The sequence below is a fragment of the Aethalodelphis obliquidens genome, unplaced genomic scaffold (assembly GCF_003676395.1).
Source record: "Aethalodelphis obliquidens isolate GAN/ISIS:26980383/991018 unplaced genomic scaffold, ASM367639v1 scaffold42, whole genome shotgun sequence".
In the NCBI taxonomy this organism is placed as follows: Eukaryota; Metazoa; Chordata; class Mammalia; order Artiodactyla; family Delphinidae; genus Aethalodelphis; species Aethalodelphis obliquidens.
Genome location: NW_020837986.1, coordinates 11800964 through 11816483, shown reverse-complemented (window position 1 = coordinate 11816483; position 15520 = coordinate 11800964). Strand labels below are relative to the sequence as shown.

Here is a 15520-nt window from a genome sequence, read left to right as displayed (position 1 = left end):
TAGGGACTTGAGGGACATTGAAAGGCCTTTGGCTTTTACTCTGAAGTATGTGGGGAGCCATCGGGGGGAGCTGTGAGCAGTGGATCTGACATGTATTTTTTAAAGGACCCCTCAGGCTGCCATTTAGAGAATGTGCTGGAGCGGGTAAGGGTGGAGACAGGAAGGCCAGTGAGGAAGTGTATTAGTTTCCTATTGCTGCTGTAACAAATTACTACAAACTCTGTGGTTTAAAACAACTCAAGTTTATTATCTTTCACTGTTGGAGGTCAGGGGTCTGGTAGTTCTTAATGGGCTGAGATCGAGTTACTGGCAGGGCTGTGTTCCTTTTGGAGGCTCTTGGGGAGAATCCATTCCCATGCCTTTTCCAGTTTCTAGAAGCCAACTGCATTCCTTGGCTTGTGACCCCTTTCTGGCTTCAAAGCCAGAAAGGTAGTATCTTCCATTCTCTCTCTGACTCTGACCCTCCTGCTTTCTTCTTGTGATTGCATTGGGCCCACCAGGATAATCTCCCCATCTCAATATCCTTAATTTAATTCTTCTGCAAAGCCCTTTTTGCCACTAGATGACATTCTATAGAATGTGGACATCTTTGGAAGGCCAATATTCTGCCTACCACTGGAGGCTACTGCAAAAATCCAGGAAAAGAAATGATGGTGAAATGAGTCAGAGTGACAGCAGTGAAGATGATGAGAAGAGGTGGGGCTCTGGATATATTTTGAGGGTAGAGCCAACAGGATATTCTGAGATTGGATGTGGACCTTTCTTTTTCAGTGGAGGGGGACTTCTGGTCTACCTCTGTGTTGGGCCTGGACCTGGCTGAGGATGTGGATTTCTCTGGCATGAGGACCAAGGAGTCATCAATCCATTACTGGAAACTATGTGGCTCCCTAGGGCCTGGTGCCTGTCACATGGCCTGCATGTGCTCAGTTGAAGGGGTATGAAGTACGTCTTGTAACCCACCATTAGCTCAAGTGCAGGGGCCCCTCCAGGGCACAGTCTCCCCCAACTCCCCACTGTCCAGGTTCTGCTGGGCCTGACCTACCACTATTCCTAACTTTGGCCTGTTCCCCAGGAAGGTCACACTTGCTCCCATGTCCATCACACTTTATTTATGTGTTTGTTTATGTGTGAAACCGAGTCTCCCTAAAACCGAGTTCCTATACTGAGTTTATGATTAATCTCTCTATCCAAAACTTTATTCCCCTGCTTGTCTCCTCTGACCTCAATCCTGTGCTAACTGAACACTAATCAACCCTGGGTCAGCTATTGTTGATAACATCATCAATGTACTAAAATTGCTACTATGTCATCATTAACTTACAAACTCAGGTTGTTTCTCTAGGGCAAGATGAGCCCACAGATCCTCAAGCCATGGACCGCCTGGACAGAGAATTATAAGAAGGAGACCTCCTGATTCCTGAAACCATGATTAAGAAATGTCACAAGACAATAATTAATCCTAGTTCCTTTATTCTTCCCCCTTAAAACATCCCTAACTCAAAGACCAAGATGAAGTGGATCTGAGACTTGTCTCCCACTCCTTTGCTTGATGCCCTGCAAATAAATCCTTACTTTGCTGCAAATGCCCGCTGTCAGAGTTTGGCTTTCTGCATCACGGGCACACGAGCTCTTGCTTGGTTTCATGTGTATCTCTCTGTCCACTTATTCGTTTGGATGTAGGCAGTATAAGCATAGTGGCTAAGCAGGTTGTATTTACAGTAAGAATCCCAGCTCTGCCCCTACAAGCTGTGTGACCTTGGGCAAGCTATTCAACTTCTCTGTTTCTCCAGTATCTAATGTACAAAATGGGGACGATAATAGTGCTCATTTCATGCAGTTGTGTGGGCTAAATGAGCTATTTCTTGTAAAATGCTCAGTTTGGTGTCTTGCTTAGAACAAAGTGCTCAATAAAGATTTTCTATTACTTGCTGGGGTATCAGATGCCAGCCACACTACTTAATAATGGTGTGACCTTGGGCGAGTCATTCAAACCTCTCGAAGCTTCTATTTCCTCAGCTGTAATCTGTACCTACCTCATCGAGCTATAGTTGGGATGATTAAATGAAGTATTCTATGTAAGCCATCTGATTCAGCATGAGGGCTCAATAGATGTTATTGACTATTATTCCTGTCATTATTGTTTATTTATTGTGTAAATATATATTGGATGCATATTCTGTGCCAGGCCCTTTACCTGTATTCTCAATGAATCCTCAGAATGTGGCCTGGTATGGAGGTTAGTGTCTCTTTCACAGATGGGGAAACCGAGGCAGATGACGTACCTTGCCATATGGCTGAATGGAAGAGCCCCAGTTCTAAACTAGGTTTGTGTGGTAGGCACCAAAACATGTTTCTTTTTGTTGATGTACAGTATTACATAATTTACAGGTGTACAATATAGTGATTCACAATTTTAAAGGTTATACTCCATTTATAGTTATAAAATATTGGCTATATTCCCCATGTTGTACAATATATCCTTTAGCTTATTTTATATATAATAGTTTGTACCTCTTAATCCCCTACCCCCAAACATGTTTTCTTTTCATTACTTCAACACACTTTTTTTTAGTTAAAATTCACATAACATAAAATCCACCATTTTAACTATTTAAAGTGTACAATTCAGTGCTTTTTAATTAGGTTGTTTGTGTTTTTTGTTTTCGAGTTGTAATAGCTTTTTTTTAAAGATAATTTTATTTAGTTTTTTAAAAATATTTATTTATTTTTGGCCGCGTTGGGTCTTGGTTGCACGGGGTCTTTGTTGTGGCATTCACGATCTTTCGTTTCGGTGCGTGGGCTCTTCTTTGGGGGCACACAGGCTTCTCTCTAGTTGTGGCTTGTGTGCTCAGTAGTTGCAGCGCATGGGCTTAGTTTCTCTGCGGCATGTGGGATCTTAGTTCCCCGACCAGGGATCGAACCCGCGTTCCCTGCACTGGAAGGCAGATTCTTAACCACTGGACAACCAGGGAAGTCCCTTTTTAAAAAACGTATTCTGGGGCTTCCCTGGTGACACAGTGGCTAAGAATCTGCCTGCCAATGCAGGGGATACAGGTTTGAGCCCTGGTCCAGGAAGATCCCACATGCCGCGGAGCAACTAAGCCCACGCACCACAACTACTGAGCCTGCTCTCTAGAGCCCTCGAGCCACAACTACTGAGCTCACACACCACAACTACTGAAGCCCACACGCCTAGAGCCCGTGCTCCACAACAAGAGAAGCCACCGCAATAGAAGCCTGCGCACCACAACGAAGAGTAGCCCCTGCTCGCCGCCACTAGAGAAAAGCCCACGCGCAGCAACAAAGACACAACACAGCCAAAAATAAAATAAATTAATTTTTAAAAAATTAAAGACAAATGTATTCTGAATATTAACTCCTTGTCAGGTATGGAATTTGCCAGTATTTTCTCTCATTTTGTGAGTTGTCCTTTCACTTTCTTGATAATGGACTTCGGTGCACAAAAGTTTTTAATGTTGGTGAAGTCCAATGTATCTATTTTCTTCTTTTGTTGCTTGTGCTTTTTATGTCATATTTAAGAAACTGTTGCCTAATTGAAGGTCACAAAGATTTATACCTATGTTTCCTTCTAAGAGTTCTATAGTTTTAGTTCTTACATTTAGGTCTTTGATCCATTTTGAGTCCTTTTTTGTATATGGTGAGAGGTAGGGATATAAATTCATTCTTTTGCATCTGAATATCCAGTTGTCCCAACACCGTTTGTTGAAAGACTGTTCTTTCCCTATTGAATGGTCTTGGTACTCTTGTTGAAAGTCAATTGACCATAGATGTATGGGTTTATTTCTGGACTCTCAGTTCTATTCCATTGATCTATATATCTATCTTTATGTCAGGGCCACACTGTTTTTGTTTTGTTTTGTCTGGGTTTTGTTGTTGTTTTACTGAGAACTTTTTTTTAATTGAGGTATAGCTGATTTAAAATATTGTGTTAGTTTCAGGTGTACAGCATAGTGATTCGATTATATATTTTTTTCTGATTATATTCCATCATAGGTTATTACAAGATGTTGAATATAATTCCCTGTGCTGTACAGTAAATCCTTGTTGCTTATCTATTTTATGTATAGTAGTTTGTATCTGTTAATGGGGGTGGGCTTTTTTGCATTTTTAAATTGAGATATAATTGACATATAACATTATAGTTATCTCTTGCTATCCTCAGGGGATTCGTTCCAGAATCCCCCTCAGATACCAAAATTTGAGGGTGCTCAAGTTCCTTATTATAAAATGGTGTAGTATTTGCATATAACATCCTCCAGTATACTTTAAATCATCTCTAGGTTACTTACAATACCTAATACAATGTAAATGCTATATAAATAGTTGCTGGTGCACAGCAAATTCAAGTTTTGTTTTTTCGAACTTCCCGGATTTTTTGTTGTTGCTATTTTCAAACCTCAGTTGGTTGAATGCATGGATACAGATCCTGCGGATATGGAGGGCTGACTGTATATTAGTTTCAGGTTTACAACATAATGACTCAATATTTGTGTATATTGTGAAATGATCACCACAATAAGTCTGGTTAACATGCGTCACCATATGTAGCTACAAATTCGTTTTTTTGTGTGTGCTGAAGATATTTTTAGGGAGCAATCCCAGATATCCTCCCTCCCCTGCAAAAAAACCCTCACCTAAATCCGATTCCCCCACATTGCTCTTCATGGGCGCCTAGTCCATCTGAACCACCTGAAACCAAGCCGGTGGCTCACTTTTAAGGTCGCTCAGCTTCCGCTCTGAATTGAGGAATGTGTACTTGAACTTTAAAACAGATTCTCTCCTGGAAGGAGAGTCACAGGGCAGCATGCTAGGCAGAGTAACTGCCAGGGCATTGTTCGGGGTAAATAATAACGACCAGATAGCTGCCGCTGGTTATGGGATGTTCATGAGCTTTGGGAGGAGGCTGGAACATTGAGGCCCAGTGCAGGTCTCCCCGTGAACAGGCATATAGAACATGGGACTGAGAGGTGGGCTCCCAGGCTGAACATGGAGACCCTCAGGGAGATGGTCTCACCAGCACGAGGCGTGGAGATGTGTGTCCCTCTGGTCCGTGAGATCCAGGTGGTCGTGCACCAGATACACAGTGTCACAGTAGGTCAGAGATTCCAACAAGGGAGCCCAGCGAAAGGCATGGCAGGAGGTTGTCCCTACCACTGGGGGCCATCTTGAGAAGGCCAAGTGTGGGTTTTGATGCAGAACCAAAGGTCTGTGTTCCCTGCCAGAATGATGCCTACAAGGTACCATCTGGGTTTTGCCTTTTCCTGAAAGTTCCTGCCACCAAGTGTGCATTTGCTTGTCAAGGAGCAAAACTGTCACCCTGAGCAAGTGGCTAACCCAATCTTACCCTCGCCCTCATCTCCAGGGCCAGGCCGTGACTTGGCTTCTCTGCTTGAGCTCCTGGACCACAGAGAGCTTCTCTCTGCTGTGATGAGAGACCCAAGGGTGACTCCTGGGCCCGGTTACTCCGAGATCCCCCAGTTACCTCCTCCCCCAGTTACCTCCTTCCCCAGTTCTGCCAGCTGTGTTGCAGGAAAAGAAATAAATGGGGTGCAAGAGGATGGTCACATTCCAGGTCTCAGGCGAGTGCCTGGGACGGGCCGCCAAGTAAGGGTCCTTGGCTTCGCTTAGGAAGGAACTCAAGAGTGAGCCCAAGTAGAGGGAAAGCAGATTTCTTTAGAAATATACGCATTCCATTGACAGAATGCAGTCCATCTCAGAAAGTGAGAGTGACCAGGACTACATCGTTTTGATTATTGCAGATTTGCAATAAGTTTTGAAATTGGGAAGTGTGAGTCCTCCAATTTTATTTTGACTATTCAAGGCCCTTTAAAATTCCATATGAATTTTAAAATGCAGCTTATCCGTTTCTGCAAAAAAAGGCAGCTCATATTTTTATAGGGGTTGTATTGAATCTGTAGATAAATGTGGGGAGTTTTGTGACCCAACAATAATAAGTCTTCCAATCCATGAATATGGGATGTCTTTCAACTTATTTAGATGTTTAATTTCTTTCAACAAAGTTTTGTACTTCTCAGTGTACAAGACTTGACTTTATTAGGTTGAACACTTCTGTTCCTAGTTTGTTGAGTGTTTTTATCAGGAAAGGGTGTTGGATATACTCTGCTTGGTTTTTACAGCTAAAAATTAGCAAAGTCCTCTGTATTTTACTTGGTATAATTATGTGAGACCAAATCATAATAATTTTTATGATTCATATTCAAAACCCATTCTTCATAATAGGCTTTATTAATTAAGTTTTTCTTGACTTTTTTTTTTTTGGCTGCATCACACGGCTGCCAGGATCTTAGCTCCCCAACCAGGGATCGAACCCGGCCCCCTGGCAGTGGAAGTGAAGAGTCCTAATCACTGGATGGCCAGGGAATTCCCTCCTTGACATATTTTTAAAGAAAATTACAAATATATGGCAGGGTATCTTTAACCATGTGACCTTGGACAGTTTTTACTTCTATGGTTCTCAGTTTCCTCAGCTATAACATGTAGAGGGTATAGTAATGCTTATTTCATGGGGCTGTGGTGGATGGAAATAAGATGAGATTTTTGAAGGCAGGGTACTTTGTAAACAAATCAAAACTGCACGCTTCTATTGCTGCTCTTACCAGAGATATTTTAACATTGCAGTGTAACGTGTTTAGTTAATACATAAGATATGTAAAGGACATTGATCTTAAGTACAAAAATATAAATTTGTATACACCCATGTGAACACCATTGGATCTTGATACTGAACCTGTCAGCACACCACAATGGTCATTCTTCCTGGTCTATACTACCCCAGGAGGTAACTACTATTCTGACTCCTATCACCACAAATTATAAATTAATTTTGCCTGTTTTTGAACTTTGTATAATTGGAATCATACAGGCTTTTGTGTCTAATTTCTTTCAGTCAGCATAATATCTGCAAGTAATTCAAGTTGTTGGAAGTACTGGTAGTTCATTCTTTTCACAAAGTTTTTAATGAGCTAACACCAGTCGGTCACAGTTCGAAAAGGCTGTGCATTTGCCCAAGAGACCAGAAAAATGAGGACCAGGGAAGCCCAGGGCTCTCCAGTATTGAGCCAATACACCCTGTGAATCTCTACCAAGGCAGTTGAATCCAGGATGGCAGCTACCTTGCCCATGTTGTCACTATCTCCCATCCCACATGCTAGGCAGACATCATGATTTTTTTTTTTTTTTTTTTTGCCATGCTTCGTGGTCTGTGGGATCTTAGTTCCCCGACCAGTGATCGAACTCGCACCCCCTGCATTGAAAGCGCAGAGTCTTAACCGCTGGACTGCCAGGGAAGTCCGTAGACATCATGAATTGATCTCAGAACATTTTTAAGAGATGTCCTGATGCAGACTCAGAATTCTTCTCAACCCAGTAATCCGAGTGACCCACACACCAATTAATTGGGGTTGGCACTAAAGATTCAATCGGAATGTTCTGCTATCATATTCCCAAGATGTATTTCTGGGCTCCCAGAGTTATGACATGAGGGGCTCTGCTATCATCCCGGCTTACCCCACAGCAATATGAGACTGACGGTGGTGAGGTCTGCAGAGTCAGACTGTTCATATAGTCTTTTGGGCCATGGCTCAAACCCAGCAAATGTTTTGCTACCTGTGTGCCTGGTTGCAGCATGACTTAGATAAGGGGGGAGAGGCAGATTTCGTAGATATGGAGGGGTTGCTGTACCCATTAGATGGCTTGATGGAACCCACCTCGTTTTTGTTTTTTATTTTGATAAAAACATTGCAATGTCTCAATTACAAAACAAACAGAAGTGTGATTTATGTTTCACAATTTATGCTGCTGTGAATTCTTGACAGTTCTAGTATGTCTCTCACATTTGAAAAATTTCTTCCAACCTGGAAAGTTGGGTGAGATGAACTCTCTCATCCTCTGGGAATAGTTACCTTTAGGTGCAGGCTGGGGTTGTGGCAGATTACAACAACAACAATGACAAGGACAACATTCAAGGCATATTTTTGTCTATATGTAGGTAATAGTCTGGGGAGGAGACAAGACTCATATATGTGAAATAATAGAGGAAAAGTTCCATTAAGCTCTCATTTACTTGAAACTCTGTTCCTAAGCAACAGAGTCCAGGAAGGGATAAAAAAGAAGCCAAGTTTTTCTTCATTGGAGAGCACTTCAGAACTGGTTTACTCAGAACTGCTTTACTCTTTGTTTTCATGCAAGGCTAATAAATGCAAAAGATTGGAAGCAGCAAATTAGATTGGTGGGCTTGGGCGAAGTATTGGCTACTAGACACAGCCTCAGTGCTAATAGATGGAGAAGTGATTCTTTTTTTTTTTTTTTTTTTTTTTTTTTTGGCCACACCGCGCGGCATGTAGGATCTTAGTTCCCTGACTAGGGATCTAATCCACGCCCCCCGCATTGGAAGCGCGGAGTCTTAACCACTGGACCACCAAGGAAATCCGGAGAAGTGATTCTTGACAGCAAAAGACAAGGAAAAACAATGAAATGTGACCCCACAACTAGCTGGCCCTTTGTAATGCGGGGGCAAAAAAATCCTCAATTCTGCTACTTTTGAAAGTTTGAGTCTTCTCCCGGTTTAATTGCTATCGTGCATAATGATGACCCAGAATAAAATATATATTTCTGAGCACCTACTGTGCTAGGCCTATGCTAAGTAAGCATCTTACATTCCCTATCTCACACAAGGTTGGAGGTGGTCCTGTCGCTATCTCCAGTTTACAGTTTTGGAAAGGGAAGCTCAGAATAGAGGAAGTAACTGCCCGAGTAAGTATTCAAAGTGGGTTTTGAACTTTTGCACTCTAGCTTTGCTGTTAGCCTCTACTAGGTTTCGAAGAACGTGTTAGGTGAATACGGAGTAGACAGGCATTGCAGGTAGAGAAACAGCATATGCGAAGGCTATTAAGTTAAGGTAGTCAGTCACTCAATTTCTCTGAGTCTTGCTTACTCACCTACAAAAATAGTAACAGTATTATCTCTCACAGTCTTGTGAGAATTAAATGTGATAATGCATGTAAAGCATTTTCCATAATGCCTGGATCATAGAATGTGCATAACGTTAATTACTGTTTTATAAAATATTCTTACTTCTCTTCCTGCTCTTCTACCGCTACAGAACTGGTTCCAAGGAGACTATATTTCCCAGCATGCGATCTCGCCCTTTGACCCTAGCTAGACCTAAAAGCGCGCCGCCGAGAGCTTTAAGCAGGAAGACTATAGCCTCCCGGCATGCAGCGCGCCACTCTCCGTTAGATTTGAGGGACGGCCGGCGCGTTGCCCACCGGGAGTTGTAGTCAGTGGCGTGTTTCCTTGACGCCGGCCGGGCCGGGCGTGGGGGCCTGTGGTAGGTGGCGCGACCGGGCCCAGGTGCTGGGCGGAGGTGGCGGAGAGGCCTGCGGCGGCAGGGAGCGGCGGAGCGGGGAGAGGGCGCCGAAGCCGAGCCGAGCCGGAGCGGGCGGCGCAGGCCGGCGCGACGAGCAGCAACCATGTCGGTGTTCGGGAAGCTGTTCGGGGCTGGAGGGGGTAAGGCCGGCAAGGGCGGCCCGACCCCCCAGGAGGCCATCCAGAGGCTTCGGGACACGGAGGAGATGCTAAGTAAGAAGCAGGAATTCCTGGAGAAGAAGATCGAGCAGGAGCTGACAGCCGCCAAGAAGCACGGCACCAAAAACAAGCGCGGTGAGTCGGCCCGGCCCCCTCAGACTCCTCTGACCCGGACTCCACCTTCGTGAGACTTGCCCCAGTGTTTCCTCAGATTCTGGAACTCTTATCCCGTCAGACTCCCTTCCTTGCCTTTCCCGGTCCGGGACCCCTCCCCGTCTGACTCCCTTCAGTGTCTCCTGGAGCCCTAGACTCCTCCATCGTCAGACTGCTATTCAGCCGTCTCGTCTCAGGCTCTCCCCATTCGGCCAGGCCCTTTCGTCTCTAATTTCACAGCAGTTCTTCCTCCTCCCTCACTCTATTCGTTTCTCTTCCGCCTTTTCCTCCTTCCTCTGGCTTGCCCTCACCCACCTTCCCAGATACTGCCGCCGCCTCCTTGGCTCATTTCTGCCCTCCATCCTAACACTTGTGTACTTCCTGGTCCCACCCCTACCCTCTGCCGACCCCTCTGTGGAGTCCATGAGCAGTCCTTGGTCTCTCCCCATCCCCCTGACTCAGAATTCTTCTTAAGAAGCCGCCTGGATGGAGAGAAAAGGGGACTGGGGGAGAGGAGACCCCCTGGTTCGGACTCTATTCACTTGCTGAGTGAACTTGAGCAAATTCCTTTTCTTCTTGAGCCTCATTTTCCCCATCCGTCAGCCGGACTTTGGCCTCCGTGAGGCCTAAAGTGCCTTCCAGCCCTGTGATTCACTTCTTGTTGCCTTATCAGAGTTTCACGTAGCCAAACCTTCACCTGGTGACTCACAGCTTCCCAGTCTGTATGTACCAGAAATAAGGATTCCATTCCTCCTTTGGCCCCGACTCCTCCCCGAGTCCCCACTGTGGTTCAGGGCAGGGATATTGAACTCTGAGGCACTTTACTTACTGTTGTATGGCTTTCTGGGCAAGTGCTTTGTATTCTTCTTAAGTGAGGTGAATGTGAAAACGCTTTAGTAACTGTAAAGCAGTTTAGGAATATTTGATTTTTCTCGTTGTTATGGCAATATGAGAGTGAGCCATAGCGTAACAACCCCCCGCCCCCACCCGAGAAGGAGGAAAGGTGAGAGGGGTTAAGGAGCTTTACAAACAAGTATTTAACTCAGAAGTCTGCAAGTCACTAGCTTTGTGACCTTGAGCTAGTGAATTTACCTCTGAAAGGAAGATAAGGATTTACAGTGCCCAGTATACAGTAGGGGTTAAATAGATGTTTTCTTCATTTTAACAGAAGAACAAAATAACCCATCCTGAGGATTCTCCTTTGCTGATAGTCAGTGGATACTCTGGACATTCTTTTTGGGGGCTTACTGCATGCACTGTATTCACAGGGTGAACAAAATACAGCTTCCACCCTAATGAGGGAGAAGACAAGGAAATAAATGAAAATTTTGTCTAGTGTTGAAATGTCTAGACACTAAATGAAAATAGTGTCTAGTGTTGAAAAGTGCTAAAAAAATTGGATGGGGAGTGATGGGGTGGCAGGGGGTGTCACTTTAGATAGGGTGGTCTGGGAAGTCCTCTTTGAAAAGGTCAAGTTTGAAGTGAACCTTGAGAACTTACCAGCTCTGTAGAAATCTAGGGGAGAAGCCTTCCAGGCAAGCAGGCAGCATAGAAAAACACCCGGAGGTTGGCCTCTTTTAAGAAACAGAAGACCTGTGTTTCTAGAATGTAGTGATTGAAGAGGAGAGTGGTATAAAATAAGTGGGTGTGGGGTGGAGTTTGAACTTCCTGGTAAAGAGTTTAGATTTTATTCCAAGTGGATGGAAAGCTGTTGGAGGGTGTTATGCGTGTCCTTATCATTCACGTAGTTTTAAAAAACACCATCCGGCCTCTCTTTGGAAAGTAGACCTGTGGGGGGTGAGAATGGGAGCTGGGAGACCAGTGAGGACAGAGGCAGCCGTGCATTTGTGGCCTGGAGTCCAGTTGTAGCTCTGGAGATGGAGAGCAGGGTTAGATTTTGCTGTCTCTGGCATTTTTCTTTGATGACTCTCCCTCAGTCAGGATCCTCTGTTGTTCACAGAGGTAATTTAGAGTCAGTGTTTTGACCAGGCTGCATTTGGGGAATGCTTTGCCCATTGCCGGGTGGAGGAGGGCATCAGTTTACATCATCTCCAAACTGAGAGAGCAATTCTGTAGTCTTTTGGTCTGGAGCAGTTTTGTTTCTACCGTTTTAGAGGTGATTGAATTGGCTTTCAAGAGGCTTGGAGAGAGGCTGCCAGCAGACTGTGGAGGACCAATCTCAGCTAGTTGTAATAACTTTTTGGAAGGCAGTCTGTCTTCTTGAGTTTGCTTGAGAGGACAGGAGCTACTGCCCTTCTTTTTAGTGTCCTCTGGGGACACTTATTTGCTTGTAGGGATAGTGCTCAGAGGTGTTAACACCACAACATACCATTCATTTAGTTACTTATTGACTTGAACTGTGCTGGGACTTGGAGGATCAGAGATGAAAATACACTGTGTCTGCCCTCCAGGAACTCAGGATTGGAAGTGTGTGTATGGTGGGTTTTTATGTTTGTTTTGTTTTGTTTGTTTTTTTGAGTTTGTGTGAGAGAGAGAGGGAAGACGAGGAGGGGAAGGAGGAGGAGGGAGGAGGAAGAGAGGGAAGGAAACATACCAGTCAGTGCTGAAACATCAGTGTGTACATGGGGCTCAGGCTGCAGAGGAGAATATTCTTGTCTGGAGGGGAAAGGGCAAAGGCAGCTTGGCTGAGGAGGAAGATGTGAAGTGGGTCAGCAAGGAGTTTGGGGAGCCCTGAGTGAGAGCATCTCCTGGTGGGAGTTGGTGGGGCAGGACAGCAGATGGTTCACACTGGGGAGTGACCTGTAGCCTTTAGACTTTGACCTGGAGATGGCGAGGAGCACTGGCTCTCTTAAAGCAGAAGAGACAGACCAGCTTGGATTTCTGAAAGAGCACTGCAGCAGTAGCAATAAAGGAAGGAGTGTCCACTGACGAAGAAGGGACTGGAGGCAGGAATCCAGTAAGGGATATGGGTAGAATCTCATGGACAATGCACTTGAGCTGTAGCTTTGTCACTAGCTGTGTGTCTTGGGCAGGTTACTCTGTACCTCAGATTCCTCCTCTGTAAATAGGGGTACTAGTATCTACCTTATTAGATTAAATTATGTTATGCATGCAAAGCTCTTAGTAGAATGCCTGCCATATGGTAAGTGTTCAATAAATGGTTGCCATTATCATTATTACAAGGAGACTCTTCAGGTGGGAACAAAGGGCCTAGAGTAGAAGCATGGAAAACTAGATGAGAAGTAATACGTATCAGAGACTTTTCGGAAGGAGAATCAGAAGAAGGTTGGTGATTGGTCAGAACTGTGGGCAAGGTGAAGGAGAGACAGGAGTTGAAGACAATTCCCAAGTTTACAGCTTGGACAATGGGTGGATGGTGATGCCATTAACCAATTCAGAAACACAGAGGAGGAGCAATTCTTCATAATTGTGAGTCCTTTGAAGTTTGTAAAACTCCTTTTTTCTTATGAGTCTCATGATATCCACCGAGACTTTGAGCTCCATGGGGCAGGATGTGATAGTCATGTTCATTGCCGTGTCCCCTTTACCTAGCACAGTACTGCCATGTAGCTAATGCTCACTAACTATTTATTAAATGATTGCAGACAGTCTTGGGGGTATGTTCTGTTATTCACATTATCCGGAGAGGAAAATGAGGCTGGAGAGAGGATGTAACTTGACTCAGAGACCAGTTCTGGTGGCTGTGGGCATCTTGTGTTTTGTTTACTCCCATGATGGCTGAAGGCATCATCATGACCGTTGTCATCACTCAGATCATTAAACACCCACCTGTGCAAGGCGTGGTGCTGAGTCGGGGGGAAAAAGAAGTGAGACAGGACTAGGTCCTGCCCTGTGAAGTGTGTAGCCAAATGTGGATGCTATTTTTGTGACGTAGATGTTGGAAAGATGATAAATTGTCCTTTGAAACAAACCTCTGCTTCTCAAGTAGATTATTTGCATCAGGCAGGTGTGTCCCAGGCAGTGGTTTCAGTTAGGGGCCTAGAGCAAAATTTGGATTGCATATTTTTCCCAAATTTCTTTTTGTTTCCTTTAGTGATGTATTCATTCTTAAGCATGTGGCAGGCTCTTAAACTGTGTCCTAGGTCCCATGCTCAGTGCCGGGAACTTACTGCTGGGAATATAGAGAAACCAGACACAGGCCCTGCCATCCAAGGCACTTAAATATTGTCATTTTTCCTTTACTATCAAGTGGAAATAATATTCATCTCACATGACTGTGGTGAGGATTAACTAAGATAATATTCAATATATGAAAGAGTGTGGCACATTGTGGATATTAAGTATACTTTTTTCCTTTTCTGATAAAGTTATTGTAGATCAAACCTCTTTGGTCAAGTGGAAAAGTTCTTTCACTGAGAACTAGATGGGAACCAGGATTGCAGTATAGGTGAACTGATGAAAATCTCCCCAGCTTAGGTCTTTTTTGGTACCTTTCCAAACAGTGCCCCGTTGGTGTTCTCCTTAAGATGATCATATATCAAAGATTATTTTCTTCTTAAGGCATTGTAACTAGTTATGAAATTTCTACCCTAGGTGGTTCAGATTTCCCTGTTTTCCCATTTTAATAAAGATGAAACCAGGTTGTAGAAAGGATCATATTTTAGTTTAACAAGAGAATTATGTGAGATTGGGAAATGGAGATTGGATATCTCACCCTACACTGGTATATTTCTGTTGGGTTTATGGATGCAAATCAGTTCATTTACAGGTTAATTTAGGTTCAGTTGAAAATGTCTGATGGATGCAGAGAGGCCAGACGCTGATGGGAAATATATCTTCATTAAGTCCTGCTTATTGCTGGAGCTGGGGTGGCTCTCTGATGTTTAATAAAGTTGCTCTAAAATGTTAACACATGGGAAGACATCTTAATAAGTTAAATTTGTAGTGAATGTGGCTTTTTGGTTCTCTGCAATCAAGGTGTCAGGTTGCAAAGCACAGCATCTTAATGGTACATGTGCCAGCAGGATCTCCTATCCCAGAGGCCCAGGGATGGAAAACCCGAAACCCACCCAGGGAACTGAGCAATGAGGATTTCCCTTGGTGATGCTTAAGTTTCTTGTGTAAAGAGGTGGTTGGCCAGATTGGCTTTGATTTACTTCTGAAGACAGATGGAGTGTCAGAGAAGCCTATGCGTTGGCTGTCCAAACATGCTGGCGCCTCTGATTCAAATCACAAAATCTTTTTTTGCCCCATTTGGCAGAAAGATTAAATATTTTTAAGTGCCTGCCAGCAGGTTTCTAATGTGATTTGAAATTCAGGATAGATTTTGTTTGCAAGTTTAGCTAATTCTGAGGACCTTTGAGCTAGACTGTTTTGCTGAGGGAAGTTCTGAGTTGCCCTGAGTTGGGTTTGAGTGTGGAGAGCGAGGTTCTGGAGAAGAGCCTGTGAAGATGTGTGTGAGCCATATACCTCTGGGGCAGAAATCCAGGACCTGATTTGTTTACAGTGGTCCAGAGCCCTGAGATGGAGCTAGGACCTACTGGGAGGAGTTCTTGGGGCCTTGAGGGATTCCTTTGGGTAGGCAAGGTTTGTGAAAACTTGGTCCTCTTGCTCTGCCACTGTCTTTGAAAAAGTGAGAGAGAGGATATCCAAAAACAACAACTTTATATTGGTCACTTTGAGAATGGATGGTTATAATTAGAAGGAAAATTTGAGCATAGCAACAGAAAACAACAACAGACCTAGCTGGATATAGTACTGGCCTGTTTTTAAGGTGTTTGGCTTAAGTCAGCTAGACGTTTGTTTAGTTCCTTCTAGGAGGAAGGCAGCATGATGGTGTAAGCAGAAGATTCCCAGTTTGAGTGCCAGCTTCACCACT

The 15520-nt window shown here is 44.1% G+C and overlaps 1 protein-coding gene across 1 annotated transcript in view; it reads left to right on the top strand.

Moving 5' to 3' along the window:
* Positions 1-9381: 9381 nt before the first annotated feature.
* The window catches only part of CHMP4B (charged multivesicular body protein 4B), a 47521-nt gene continuing 41382 nt past the window's right edge, over positions 9382-15520 (top strand). Inside the window, exon 1 of the mRNA XM_027078582.1 lies at positions 9382-9702. Coding sequence (XP_026934383.1) covers positions 9513-9702 — 190 coding nt within the window. The 5' untranslated portion in view covers positions 9382-9512. The remainder of the gene's footprint in view (positions 9703-15520) is intronic.